The 14713-nt window shown below is 51.2% G+C and overlaps 1 protein-coding gene across 2 annotated transcripts in view; it reads left to right on the forward strand.

Moving 5' to 3' along the window:
- The window catches only part of ADAMTS14 (ADAM metallopeptidase with thrombospondin type 1 motif 14), a 113708-nt gene that overhangs the window by 34434 nt on the left and 64561 nt on the right, over window positions 1–14713 (forward strand). For both annotated transcript variants that reach the window (XR_007132218.1, XM_047760819.1), the window contains exon 4: window positions 1064–1254. Coding sequence is in view for 1 of the 2 variants with exons in the window: in XM_047760819.1 (XP_047616775.1) it covers window positions 1064–1254 (191 nt within the window). In the remaining variant the exon portion in view is untranslated. The remainder of the gene's footprint in view (window positions 1–1063; window positions 1255–14713) is intronic.

A 14713-nucleotide genomic window follows, 5' to 3' on the forward strand; every position in this document is an offset into this window, starting at 1 on the left:
GCAAACTAAGGTCCAGGGACCAAATATGGGCTACCTCTTGTTTTTGTAAATAAAGCTTTATTGGGACCCAGACAAACCCACTGGTTCATGTACTGTCTGTAGCTGCTTTTAGGCTCCAGCGCTTGAATTGAAGAGCTCAGACAGAGACCAGATGACCCACAAGCCTTAAACTAGTTATTATCTTGTTCTTTACAGAAAAGTTTGACAACTCCTAGATTACATCATACAAGCTAATAAATGCTGGTTAAATAAATATTTTGCTTTCAGCCAAAAGGCCGAATCTGTGATGGTGAAATTTGGAGTTGCTGGCAGTGATCGGGAGGGCTGTGGGGACGTGAGGCATACTCCAGGGGCCCCTAAAAGGCTCTGCCTGGGCCACGGCAACACCACTGTTTGTTTCCTTTGTTAAGATCTTCCCGGAGTTCCCGTCGTGGCGCAGTGGTTAACGAATCCGACTAGGAACCATGAGGTTGCGGGTTTGGTCCCTGCCCTTGCTCAGTGGGTTAACGATCCGGCGTTGCCGTGAGCTGTGGTGTAGGTTGCAGTCGCGGCTCAGATCCCGCGTTGCTGTGGCTCTGGCGTAGGCCGGTGGCTACAGCTCCAATTCGACCCCTAGCCTGGGAACCTCCATATGCCACAGAAGCGGCCCAAAGAAATAGCAAAAAAAAAAAAAAAAAAAAAGATCTTCCCACCCACTGCCGCCTTTGATTTTTATGGCGCTCTTGTGGGGCAGGAGATCAAGGGGTATTCCTCCCTTCGTCACAGGAGGGGAGCAGAGCCTGGAGCAGCAGAGGGGCTTGGGCTGGGAACCCCGGGGAGACAGGACCAGGTGGGACCTGGAACCAGGGCCATGTTGCGCCTCTCTGCTCCTCACTGCCTCTGAGACTCAGCCACGGCCTCACACCAGGGAAGGGGCTCGTGCCCACGCATTGCCTGGTCTGGTCCCCACCCTCATGCTGCAGGGAGAGGGGCACACGTGATGGGGCAAGTGAGTCGGTGGCAGTGTCAGGGCCGCCGTCCCTTATGTGGCTTTGACGTTGGTCTCTTCCCTTCCTGGTTCCAGCCTTTGGCCTGGGCGACCTTTCCAACCTGCTGGGCCTGGTGGGGGATCGGCTGGGAGAAGCCGAGCGGAAGCGGCGACACGCCAAGCCGGGCAGCTACAGCATCGAGGTGCTGCTGGTGGTGGATGACTCGGTGGTCCGCTTCCACGGCAGGGAGCATGTGCAGAACTACGTCCTCACGCTCATGAACATCGTGAGTGTCCCCAAGGCCTGGGCTGGGGGTGGGGCTGGGGCTAGGGTGGGGCCACCAGCACTGGGCCGATGGAAGATTTCTCCTGGGCCTGGTGCGTTCCTGGGGGACTCAGGGAAGCCACTGCTTGCCCCTGGTCCAGCTGGACAGTGGGTTTCATTGTGAGATGGGCCTGAGCTGACCTGACATTGGTCCCTGGCCTCGCCTTGTCTCTGCTGGGCCTGCCTGTGCTCAGGTGCCTACAGGCAAACTGGGGCCCACAGACAGTGAGTTCTGGGTTTGGACACATTCAGAGCCTGGATTAGGCATGGCCGGGGTCTCACTTGCCTTAAAGTTGAAGGGACTACTCTCAGATTCGTCACCTGGGGAAAATGCCCAATCCCAGCATGGGGAGACTGGCCTGTGAGCTGGCAGTCTGCTAGGAGGAGATCAGAGGCCCTCAGGGTGGGCCTTGGGTATTCACAGGAATCAGACAGGCAGGGAAAAATGAGAGTCACGGGCAAATTTAGAGACTGGTGAAGCATAGAGGCCGTGACCTATCCAAAGTGGGTGGCTGCTACTCAGCTGCTACTGGAGGGTCTAGTGCAGAGATGCAAGTTTTTCAAGAAAAGTCAGAAATGCTGATGTTTTTATTTAAAAAAAAAAAACTTCTATGTGATAAATTTAAATGGATGTATCTAAGTAAAACTCCCAATTTTTAAAAATGCTAAAAAAAAAAAAAAACCCAGAAAACAACAAAACAAAACACTGTGGAGATTCATTCGTGGCTCAGCAGGTTAAGGATCCAGCATTGTCACTGCTGTGGCTCTGGGTACAGCTGTGGTGCGGGTCCCATCCCTGGCCCGAGAACTGCATGTTGAAGGCACGGCCAAAAGAAACAACCCCCCACCTCCCTAAGTGTGATGCTGAATAAAACCTATGTACACACCACACTGGTCTCTGAGCTACAGATGGGCACCTCTGAGCTAAAGGGGCAGAAACGAGGGAGAAAAGAGAGGAGGGTAAAAGCATCAGAGGTAAGGCTCTGCCCTGTTTCTCTTCTGTCAAGAGGACTTTGTCAGAGGTGTCTGTGGCTGTGGCTCTGGGGGGGTAGGGACCCATCTGGGTGCAAGTGGGGCACATGGTGGAATTTGCTTGGGCCACGCCTGAATGCTGGGGAAATGGGGCAGGACCCCAGGGGCTCCTCTACTAAGCCGGGTAGAGGTGGGACATGGGGGCCAGGCTCCAGCTCAGCATACCGAGGTGCTTTGGGGTCCAGGCAAGAGGAGGCAAGCCACAAAATGGGTCAGCAAATGCCACATCATAACAGGGCAGGGCCTTCACCTTTGAGTCTGCAGGTGATCCAGCTCAACAGCTCATCATAAACATTCATCCGGAACATCAGAACTGAGAAGGAAAACGCACACACTCACACACACATATGCCCGACAGGGCCACTTTAGAAAGCCAAGGTTTCCAGCCCTGTACGGGCCTGGCCTTAAGCTTAGGGCCCTCTGACCTGAGGCCTGTAATAAGGTTGTCTGGCTGCATTCTCTTGAAGACCAAAAGATGACTGCAGGTGGGCCAGACTGGGATAGGATCAGCTTACACTCAGTCTAACATAGAAGCTTCTTGGAGGCTGTATTGGACATGCAACCAATCACAGTGATCACAGTACTGCATGGAGAGAAATGTTAGTGGATTGGCCAAGTGCATGGGCTTTGAAATCACACAATCTGGCTCTGCCCCCCTTCCTGTCTTTTACTAACAAGACAAGCTACTAACTTTCTTGGATGTCCCTTTCTCCACTCTTAAAACAGCATTACTGGAGTTCCCTTGGTGGTGCAGTGGTTAACAAATCCGACTAGGAACCATGAGGTTGTGGGTTTGTCCCCTGGCATCGCTCAGTGGGTTAGGGATTCTGCATTGCCGTGAGCTACGGTGTGGGTCGCAGACACGGCTCGGATCCCAAGTTGTTGTGGCTCTGGCATAGGCCTGTGGCTACAGCTCCGATTAGACTCCTAGCCTGGGAACCTCCATATGCCACAGGTGCAGTCATAGAAAAGACCAAAACAAAACAACAACAACAACAACAAAAAACCCCAGCATTACTAATACTTACCATGCAAGGATTCCAGGAGATTAAATAAGGCATTCAGCACATAACAGGTTACCTTGCATAACATAAGCCCTCAATAAGTGGTAGTTGATGATAATATGACTTTCATGAGTGCAGCGCTAACACATTTCTGGAAACTAAACAGTTGATGAGCCGAAGTGTCAACTTCATAGTCATGGTGATCCCCCTGGAAACATTTGTAGGAAAATAAAATAGCATGATGCTGCCTGTGCTTTCTGGGGTCCATGATCCAGCCACATGGGAGGTGAGGTGGCTGCTAAGAGGGCATGCAGCCAGCTCCTTGTTGGCTGTGTGACCTCAGGCAGGGGACCAGCATTCTTTGGACTCTGCAGCTTGCAAATGATGGAAATCCAACTCAAACTAGATTAATTTTAAAAAAGGGCTAGAAAGCTGTGCCAGACTGTGAGAAGGACAATATGGAGCTGGTTGTAAGTGTCACTGGTATTATAGGCTTACAGGGACTCCATGTTTGGTCTCCCTTCTTTCTGTGTGACATCCTAATTCTCTCTAGGCAACTTCTCTACAAAATAGATTCTGGCCATTAGCATCATGAAACTGACTCTTATCCCTGTAGCTCCATGGCCAAAGACAAAAGAAGTCTCCCTTCCAGTTCTGAGGCAAAAAGTCCCAGGGCAGGACTCTGATTGGTCTAAGTTTGGGTCACATGGTCACCCTTTAGGCAATCACTATTAGGGTTTCCCAAAGGAGGAGAGGGACTTGATGCAGGCATGACCATTGGAGAAGTTGTCCCGAGCTCACCAGACACCCCAGTTTGTGTCTATTATAACATTTAATCCCCAAAAGCCTCCATTTTTTTTTCTTTTGTCTTTTTAGGGCCACACCTGCAGCATTGGGAGGTTCCCAGGCTAGAGGTCTAATTGGAGCTGTGGCTGCTTGCCTACACCACAGCCACAGCAATGCCAGATCTGAGCTGCATCTTTGACCTACACCACAGCTCACAGCAATGCCAGATCCTTAACCCACTGAGTGAGGCCAGGGGTCAAACCTACATCCTCATGGATACTAGTCAGATTAGTTTTGTGGAGCCATGATGAGAACTCCCATTGTTTTTAATAATAGTATCTATTCTTAGGTTTGTTGTGAAGACTGAATATGTGTAAAGTATTTAGCACATGTCTGGCACATAGGGAATTCTCAAGCAGTGTGTTCCGCCATCTTAGAGCTATAGTGTCTTTGTATGTGTGTTTAAGTGGTTCTTTATCCAAGTCTCCTTGAGAGGGAAGACTTCGTCTTAGACTTTTTTGAACCCCAACAGCATACAGCATCGGCATCTAGTCCAGTGCCTGATAGGTGATTGTTAAATGTGGAAGCAAATGATGTCAATGGGAGAAGAAGGGAGCAGCATGGAAAAGGGGAAGAATGCAGATTTCTGTCTGCAAGGCCAGCATTAAGAAAGGGGGGGGAGGCAGTTCCCGTTGTGGCTCAGTGGTTAACAAATCCGACTAGGAACCATGAGGTTGCAGGTTCGATACCTGGCCTTACTCAGTGGGTTAAGGATCTGGCGTTTCCATGAGCTGTGGTGTAGGTTGCAGACGTGGCTCAGACCCCGTGTTGCTGTGGCTCTGGCACAGGCTGGCAGCTACAGCTCTGATTTGACCCCTAGCCTGGGAACCTCCATATGCCGAGGGAGTGGCCCAAGAAATGGCAAAAAGACAAAAAAAAAAAAAAAGAAAGAAAAGAAAAGGGCAGGGGGCAGTTCCCCTCATGGCTCAGCAGTAACAAACCCGACTAGTATCCATGAGGATGCCAGTTCGATTCCTGGCCTTGTTCAGTGGATGAAGGATCCAGTGTTGCTGTGAGCTGTGGTGTAGGTCGCAGACGGGGCTGGCATCTGGTATTGCTGTGGCTATGGTGTAGGCCGGTAGCTGTAGCTCTAATTCAACCCCTAGCCTAGACATTTCCATATGCCTTGCGTGAAGCCCTAAAAAGACAGAAAAAAATTAAAAAATAGAAAAGGGCAGGGGTAGAAATTGCCTCCGATTATAGGAGCCCCAGGGAGGGGAGGGGTGCCAGGAAGACTGCCCTTTGCCACCTCTTTGTTTGGATACTAATTCCTCTATCCCTGAGGTAGCTTGTGGTTTGTGACTCAAAGAGCAAAGGCTACCAAGAGAGGCTGTCTGAGCAAGAGATGGGGGGAAGGAGGATGACTTTGAACATGAACACGCCCACCTCAGTGGAGCACTTGACCACCCACCCAGACTCTGTAAAGTGCTAGCCCCACCTAAGACCACACAGCTGAGTACCAATCCCATTAGTGGGAGAGCCAGCAGGTGGAGAACAGGAGGGGGATCTAGAAGGGAACAGGGGGCAGGGGAGACCTTTGGAGGGTCCTGGATCCTGAAGACCCCAGGCGTGTGAGCCAGGCTCTAGTCACATCCCCAGAATCCTTCAGTTTGCTAAAAGGTAATTTTTAGAAAAAGATAAAACCATGACTCTCATACAGAAATAAAAATGGGCGTTGTGTTAAAGATTTTATTCTACTCATTAATCAGGGAGGGAAGCAGCCGGATGTTAGAACCCATTCAAGAGAGCACCCCTCAAAGAACAGAAACGTTCGTAGATCAGGAATTTTTTTTTTTTTTGTCTTTTTGTCATTTCTTGGGCTGCTCCCGCAGCATATGGAGGTTCCCAGGCTAGTGGTCCAATCGGAGCCGTACACAACCTACACCACAGCTCACGGCAACGCCGGATCGTTAACCCACTGAGCAAGGGCAGGAACCGAACCTGCAGCCTCATGGTTCCTAGTCGGATTCGCCAACCACTGCGCCACGACGCGAACTCCAGGATCAGGAATATTGAAATGAATGTGCACATAGAGACAAAATTGGCTTTTTCACAAGATGGAAGGGGAAACAGAATCATCTGTAGACAGAGCTTTGCATTGCTATCAGTTACCTAGCAATGCTCTCCATTGTAAAGCAGCTTCCGTAGCATCAGATTCAGATAAGGCCAACAGGTGCGCTGTGGACAATGCATCGTTTCCGTGGAAGTACACATTTTTATTCCCTGAGTTTGGGGCCTGTGCTGGGTCCCAGGTAGAGAGCCCTTTCCAAGGGTGGCAGGGAGTCTGGTGGCCCATCTGGCTTATAGACTGCATCCTTGCTCCTGGAGCTAGAGGGGTGACAGCTTCACCTGGGACACAAGGACACATCCTGGATTCTGACTGTGTGACAGGACTAAGCAACGAAAGGGCGGGGGACCCTCCCTGCCCTGCCCCCCACCCCCATCCCTTCCCAGGAGCTGACCTGCCACTCACCTCTTTCCTTCTGGATTCTGGCTTAGGGGGTGGGGGTGGGATGTGGAGAAAAGGCCTAGGGATGCGAGTCCTTGAGCGTGGGTAGTCTGAGGAAGACCATGGAACTCTTTCTTGGGCCATATGCTCCATCTTTCTCGGATCTTTCAGAGAAAGCCTCCCATCTGGGAACCTTCACTGAGGCTTGTGTTGCTCAGCTTCTCCTTAAATGTCTCTTGGTTGGACTGAAATGTGAGTAAGGTATCATCCGGTTCTAGAAGGGTGGAACAGACTTCCTGGAGCCCCACTCCCCAGCTGGCCTCACCCCTAGTCTTAGTTCTCATTCATTTGTTCAATGCCAGGTACCACACCACCTCAGCGGGCCCTCCCCTGTGCTAGGCATTTGACAGGATGGGGGAGGATGTGAGTTAGGGCTCTTCTGGTGGCGAGTAACAGAGACCTGACTCACGCTAGCCTGAGGCGAAGAAGGGATTTATTGGAAGGAGGCTGTGGACTAGGGTACCTACAGGGACTAGAGCTGTATGTCCGTTGGGATGCTCTCTCTCCTCTCTTTCTCCTCCATGCTTGTCTGCCTGGTACTATACACCAACAGAAGCCAGACTTTCTCTCTTTCTTTCCATGGCAGGAAGGAGGACCACTGGCAACCCCAGATTCCCACACTTCCTGCTCCTAGGACCCAAAGGCAAAGAGATCCTCTCTGCCCTCCTAGGGAGGAGTGGCTTGGATTGAGCCACATGGTCATGCTGCGCTAATTGCTGTGACTGGCAAGTTGGCTTGGGCCCCCCAGGTGGCTTCCCCTGCTGCGTGTGCAGCCAGGTGGGATGGTATCTGTTCCTAGAAGTCAAGCGGTGACGCATGCAGACGAAAGGTTAGCTTCCAAGGTGGAGGGCTCAGAAGGAGTGGAACATGTATGCAGTCCCTACCTGCAGAGCACTTATGCTGTGGTGTGTCCATAAAGGATTGCAAATTTCATCATTTTTTAAATCATTAGAATCATTTTTGAGCAACTACCAGAAGCCAGACTCTTTATAAATAAATGAGACCTCATTTGCTGAAGTCTCCCCATCACCCTGTGAGAAGTCTGAGTCTCCCCGATGTCCTCACACAGAGACAGGGCTGCAGAGAGCCGGCTGCAACTCGTTGGTCTCCCATCTGCTCGGGTATGAGGCTGAGATCCGAGTGCTCGTTGGTCTCCCATCTGCTCGGGTATGAGGCTGAGATCCGAGTGCTACTCTGTTGACTTCAGAGCCACCCTCTTCCCACGGCCTCCCGTGGTCTGTAGCTTCATCCAGGTGGTGCCGTCCATGACTGGTGAGTTAGGAGTCAGGAAAGAAAAATCACTTTTCCTCCACCCTCTTGGGTTGGGTGTCTCGGGAGGTGAGGTTTAAGCTGACAAAAAAGAGTAACAAGAGAGAAAAGAAGTTTATTTGCATGTGCAACGTCCCTATTTGTGCAAATGCTCAGTGATGAGTAACTCAAAGGGGTAGTTAGAAATTGGGGCCTATAGGAGTTCCTGTCATGGCTCAGTGGTTAATGAATCTGACTAGGAACCATGAGGTTGTAGGTTCGATCCCTGGCCTCGCTCAGTGGTTTAAGGATCTGGCGTTGCCATGAGCTGTGGTGTAGGTCGCAGACGCTGCTCGGATCCCACATTGCTGTGGCCCTGGCGTAGGCTGGCAGCTACGGCTCCGATTGGACCCCTAGCCTGGGAACCTCCATGTGCCTCGAGTGTGACCCTATAAAGCAAAAAGAAAAAAAGAAAAAAAAAGAAATTGGGGCCTATATACCTAACTTAATAAAGGAAAGCAGGGAGAAGGGGCTCTATGGGAAGGGCAAATAGGTTTATTTAGGAAAGTTAATGGGTCTTAGGAGAATAAGTGGGAAATTAGAAAGTTTGTGATAATATATGTTTATGCAGGTGCAAATGGACTTTCTGTCTTTTTTTTTTTGATGGCCATGAGATTGCCCTGGGGAGGGGATTTATTCATTTCCTAGAAGTTGATACTTTGTCAGATGCGGAAATTTCTGAGACAGTTTCTTTCTGCATCTGTTGAATCTCAAATGTCTTCAGCTTAAAATAATATTTACACCAACTCTGCAGTTCTGAGTGGGTCCCCACACAGTCCGGAAATGGGAACTCAGGAGTGACCCCAGGAAGTGAGTGGTTGTATATGTGTGTGTCCTGGATGGACAACGACCCTGTGCCAGTCCCTGAGGTCTCCTTTTGGGGTGGGAACCCACATGTTGTGGGTTCTGGGCCGCTGAGTGTCCTTGGCAAGGCCCCCACCAAACCCACAGTCTGGTCTAGTCTGAGCTCCTCTAGAGAGGATTCTGAGAAGGTCGGCTTGAGTGACCTGGAGGGTTGAGGGGGCTCTTTGGGGCCATGGCGAAGGTGAAACCCACTTGCGAGGTGTAGGTTTGAAGCAGCGAAGTTAGGATGGCGATGGGGAGAGTCCACAGGAATTCGATCCCCGTACAGGATTTGGGGGCTTCCCTTAGGAACTGGAAGAGGTCTTTGGATGGATCATATGAGGAGATATTTCTTTCCATCGAGCAAAATATACCTTGGAACCTTGGTGTTGCACAGGCTTGCCCAGGCTGAAGGGTGACTAGCTCAGAGGAGGTAATTCAATCCCTCAGCTCTGGAGCTGTAAGGGACTGTGGCTGGTGGTGGGGAAGGAAGTTCCACTGAGTTCTACGGTTCACAGTGCAGAAGCTGCCCCCGCTCCTGGCCCTGTACTTCACTATAGGAGGAGGGTAAACCAGTGACGTGTTCCAGCTCTCTGGACCTCTGAGCCACACCTCATGGCCTTGGCCAGGGAGCTCTTTAGTGTCTGTCTTCTTCTTCTTCTTTTTTTTTTTTTCAGTCTTTTGTCTTTTTCTAGGGCCGCTCCTGTGGCATATGGAGGTTCCCAGGCTAGGGGTCGAATTGGAGCTGTAGCCGCCGGCCTACGCCAGAGCCACAGCAACGCGGGATCCGAGCCGCGTCTGCAACCTACACCACAGCTTATGGCAACGCTGAATCCCTAACCCACTGATCAAGGCCAGGGATTGAACCCACCACCTCATGGTTCCTAGTCAGATTTGTTAACCACTGCGCCACAACGGGAACTCCTTCAGTGTCTGTCTTCTGAGGAGTGGGCCGGGAGCCCTGCTTAGGAGGCTCATTTCCATTGTCTTGGTTTCATCTTCCTTTGGACGACCCATCAGCAGGGAGGTGAGGAGGAGAATTACTGTCTTCTCAGAGGTTCCAGAGGGCCGTGTGAGGCTGGTTCCTTGCTCGTCGTGGCCTTACTCTTGTGGGTGTGAGGACAGCGGGGCTGGGGGTGTATGAGGGTTCCCATGGGGGCTCTTTCTTCGGGGGGGGAGAGGGGCTCACGGCACTGAGATGGGCCGTGCCTAAGGAGCTGCTGCCTTGCAAGCCTGCAGCTGCCACAGGGGGAAGGGGAGCTGCGGGGTTCTGAGTGCAGAGGACACCAGCCAGAGTGCCACCTGGGGTGGTGAGCGGATGGACCGAAGACAGCCTCTTCCTCCCAGGGGACCAACAGCTCATCCTGCCCGTGGTATGGGAGCTTTTATTTGGCAAGGATGCTTGAAGCACTCATTCCCTTAGGGATTTCACGAAGCCGGTGAAAAGAGTGTCCCTTTGCTCTCCCCTTGCAGCGCCTCCCTGCCTGCCACCCTTTCTTATCCTGATTTCCGGGGCCAGGGCTGACCTGGCAGGATCAGAAAGAGATCTGGAGAGAGATCTGGTTCCCAGGATGGATGGTTGCATTGTGCTCGCCCAAGGAGGAGGGGGCGGAATGTCTGTGGATGGTGCCGTTGCTGCAGCTGTCAGGCAGCTGTGAGAATGACTCAGGGGCTTCGTGCCTCTCCCTTTCCTTTTGCATGAACCTAGGGACATGCTCTAAATATTCATGCAGCTCCAGATGGCAGGCCAGGACTGCCCCTCAGCAACCCTCCCCTCCCCTCCCCCCTTACTCACAGGCTGCACGGCCCTGGAGGGGCTTGGCTTTCCCTTGTGCCTCCATTTTCCCATCTGTACTGGGTCCCTTTCCTTAAGGCTCCTTTAGATCTCATGGCTGGGGGACCATTTGGAACATACGAGGCAGTTTTCTGCACTGAGTGAGTCCCTAGTGTGTACCTAGTATGACAGACAGACTTTTGTTGCAGGGAGGGGCCTGACGTGGTGCAGACCAAGCATGGTGGCTGAGAGGCAGCAGAGCAGGGTGTGCAGGGGTTGGGGTGGGTGATGGAGGCCTGTAGAGAACTCCCAGGAGTTTAGCTGTGGCAGGATGGTCCAGCCTGAAGTAGCGTGGCCTCTGGAATAGAGAGAATGCAAGAAGAACAGTGCCTGATGGTGGCACCAAGGTGGATTTAGGGCAGGAGAAGATGGATGCCAGAGGCCAGCTGAGGCCGTGATGGGGCAGCAGAAACACCCAAGACAGGGGGACTCCAAGCCCTCTTGGGTATCTCAAATATCACATTGTCGTTCCTGTACTTACCATGTGTCAGGCACAGACCCGAACGCTTTACCGACAGGCTCCTTGAATCCTTTTTGCTGCCTTATGTGGGCTATGTTCTGCGGCTATGAGAAGCTAGGTGACTTGCTCAGAATCTTAATCACTAACAAGTGGCAGAGCTGGGATTTGAACTCCTATCTGTCTGATTGCAAAGCTTCCGCTTTCCTTCCACTGCTACTGTTGCAGAGCTTGAGGCTAGAGAAGGAAGGTCCCCAAGCTCCCAGCCTGGCAGCTGGGAAAAACTCTGCCCCTTCACAGAAGGAGCCTCTTCCTGAGATGTAGCTCCCTCCACAGTCAGGATCCTGAAGCGTTTCCTCTGGGTGTGTGTCCTGCTCTTGGCTCCTGGCAGTTGGGGGTCCTGCCTATGGTGCTGTCAGGGGCCGTCTCCTTGCCCAGGGTGACACTCAAATCCTCTCTGGGGAGAAGACTCCCTTGGATGTGAGAGTTCGTGGATCCTTCTCGGGCTTGACACCAGAGCAGAGGGAGTGGAGGAGAGCAGAAGGGGCCCTGGCACAGGTCCTCTCCAAGCCCGTCTGCAGCCAGACCCCTCTGGGCATCCTGCCTGTCTGAGCAATAGGCCCCTTGGTCATGCTGCCCCTTAGCCTGCCCCACCTGGCTGATGCTACAAAGGTGTTGGGTATGGTTGCCATGGAGACCTTGGCTGGCGTCTCTGCAAGGGTCCTGCCAGCTCAGACCCACCTCAGGGCCCCTTTCTGAGCACCACGGCCACTCAGATGCCCTGCTTGCCCTGCTTGGTGCCCCTTCTTGACATAGGAGGTTTGGGTGTGGACAGCTCTCAGACCAGGACCTTGGTGGCCTCAGCCTGGGACAGTGACATTCTGTTGACACTAAACACATGTTAGATATCGATCCTAATGGCAGGTTTGGAACACTGCAAAAGCTGCTTTCCTGCTAACAGAGCGTGTTGCTCTGACAGATCTCTTCCTTCTGGGAGTAAGTGAGCAGCTCAATCTCCCGGCTCCCCAAAAAGATGCAAAGCCCCATCCCTCCGCTCTTTTTGGTCCTTTCTCTTATTTTGTCTCCCCATCCAGAAACTTTCCACTGCTTTTATAGCACTGAGACACCAATCCTCCAGAAAGGAAAAGCAAAAATTCATCTAATGTAAGGTTATTGTTCTTTTTTTTTTTTTGCTTTCATTAAAAAAAAAATGAAAGTGTAATTGATTTACAGTGTTGTGCCAGTTTCTGTGGTACAGCAAAGTAACCCCGTCATACATACATATACATTCTTTTTCTCATCTTATCTTCCATCATGTGCTGTCCCAAGAGATTAGATATAGTTCCCTGTGCTGTACAGTAGGACTTCATTGCTAATGGTTTGCATCTACTAACCCCAAACTCCCAGTCCATCCCACTCCATCCTCTCCCTCTTGGCAACCACAAGTCTGTTCTCTGTCTGTGAGTGTGTTTCTCTTTTGTAGTTAGGTTTATTTGTGCCATATTTTAGATTCCACATCTAAGTGATATCATATGGTGTTTGTCTTTCTCTTTCTGACTGACTTCACTTAGCATGAGAATCTCTAGTTGCATCCATGTTGCTGCAAATGGCATTATTGCATTCTTTTCCTATGGCTGAGTGTATATGTACCACATCTTCTTAATCCATTCGTCACTCGATGGAGATTTAGGTTGTTTCCATGTCTTGGCTATGTGAGTAGTGCTGCAGTGAACGTACGGGTGCATGTGTCTTTGAATTGTAGTTTTATCCTGATATATGCCCAGGGGTGGGATTGCTGGATCAATTCTATTTTTAGTTTTCCATAGTGTTTGTACTACTTTGCATTCCCACCAACAGTGTAGGAAAGTTCCCTTTTCGCCACACCCTCTTCAGCATTTGTTATGTATGGACTTATTAATGATGGCTATTCTGACAGGTGTGAGGTTGTACCTCATTGTAATTTTGATTTGCATTTCTCTAATAATTAGTGATGTTGAGCATGTGTCGTGTGCCAACTGTCCATTCATATGTCTTCTTTGGAGAAATGTCTATTTCTCCCATTTTTTGATTGGGTGATTTGTTTTTTTGCTGTTAGTTATATGAGTTGTTTGTGTATTTTGGAGATTAAACCCTTGTTGGTTGCATCATTTGCAATATTTTCTCCCATTCTGTAGGTTGTCTTTTTGTTTTTTCTTATGGTTTCCTTTGCTGTGCAAAAGCTTTTAAATTTGATTAGGTCCCATTTGTTTATTTTTGTTTTGGGGAGACTGAAGATCATGGTTCTTAACTGGGGGCAGTTTTGCTCCCCAGGGGGCATTTGGGGAGGGGTTGGAGATTGTATTTTGGTGGTCACAGCTGGAGGGGATGGGGTGCTACTGGCATCCAATGGGAGGAGGCCAGGGATGCTGCCAAACATCCTCTAGTGCACGGGATGCCCCCACAAGAGAGAACCAGCAGTGTCAGGGTACCACTCGCTGCCAGGTTTGAGCTCCGCCCTAAGATGTTAGCTCAGTTGCCACATGCAAGTGAGCCCACTGGGTAGAGAACAGCGCTTCCCACAAAGGCCCAGGGCTAGGGCTCCTGGCAGGAGAGACATGAGAAAGAGGAGCCTCCCACAGGTGTCCAGAGAGCCTTCAGGTTCACAGAGGACTCTTGCATCCAGCTTCTCACTCCACAGGTATGGAACATGCTGAAAGTCAGACTTCTCAAGTTTCTGGGGTGATCTGATAGGCCATTCCTCAGCCCCCAAAGTGGGAAATGGCAGTTCAAAACTAACAGATGCTCTTGATTGAGCCCAGGCTGAGTTCCAGACCCTGGAACAGGGCATCAGCCTCCCCTTCTGTCCTCAGGCTCCACGTGCTCAGAGGAAGTCTGGCCCAAGGCAAGAGCACGTGCTGAGCTCAGGTTTCTGGCCCTCCTCCCAGCCTCTCTTCACACACAGGCAGGCCGTCCTGGGCCATAATGGCTCCTGCATTTTGGAAACATGTTGTGGGAGATAAATGCTGAGCATTGTGGACTCATGAAAAGGACTCTGTTGGGCTGGGAGGTCTGGCCCCGTGCATTTTGGAACCAGCCTACATAAACCATCTGAGCATGAGGGGTTCCCAGGAGGACTGTGCAGTCCAGCCTGCAAGCTCTGGGCACCCCGGAGACAGCCACACCTGAAGAGGTGACCTGTTAGAATGCAGCTTAAAGTGCCAGCCTGGAGCCCGCATAGCCCATGATCATGAACCTGCAGGGACAAGATGGAGCATCTGAGCTTGTGGCAACTGAGGAAGAAACCAGGAGATCCAGTGCCCTCCTGCCACTGCCCAGAGAGCAGCCTCGGCCTCAGACTCACTGGTGACCCCATAGGCAGGGCCTGCCAATGTGGCGTATGAGTCAGCATGGTGCCCTGGTGAGGCCTCAGTGTCCCAGCGGAGGGGAGAGCAGGGACCCCAGGCTGCAGGCAGCATTTATTTCTGACATACATCCACATGCGTGTGCATAGTACACGTGTCCACACATGAGCATGACCATAGGCATGCATCTAGTCCCCGATGTGTGTCACATGGATACCTGCACACGTACACACACAGATCAGTTCAC

This window comes from Phacochoerus africanus, chromosome 15 (assembly GCF_016906955.1).
Source record: "Phacochoerus africanus isolate WHEZ1 chromosome 15, ROS_Pafr_v1, whole genome shotgun sequence".
Taxonomy (NCBI): domain Eukaryota; kingdom Metazoa; phylum Chordata; class Mammalia; order Artiodactyla; family Suidae; genus Phacochoerus; species Phacochoerus africanus.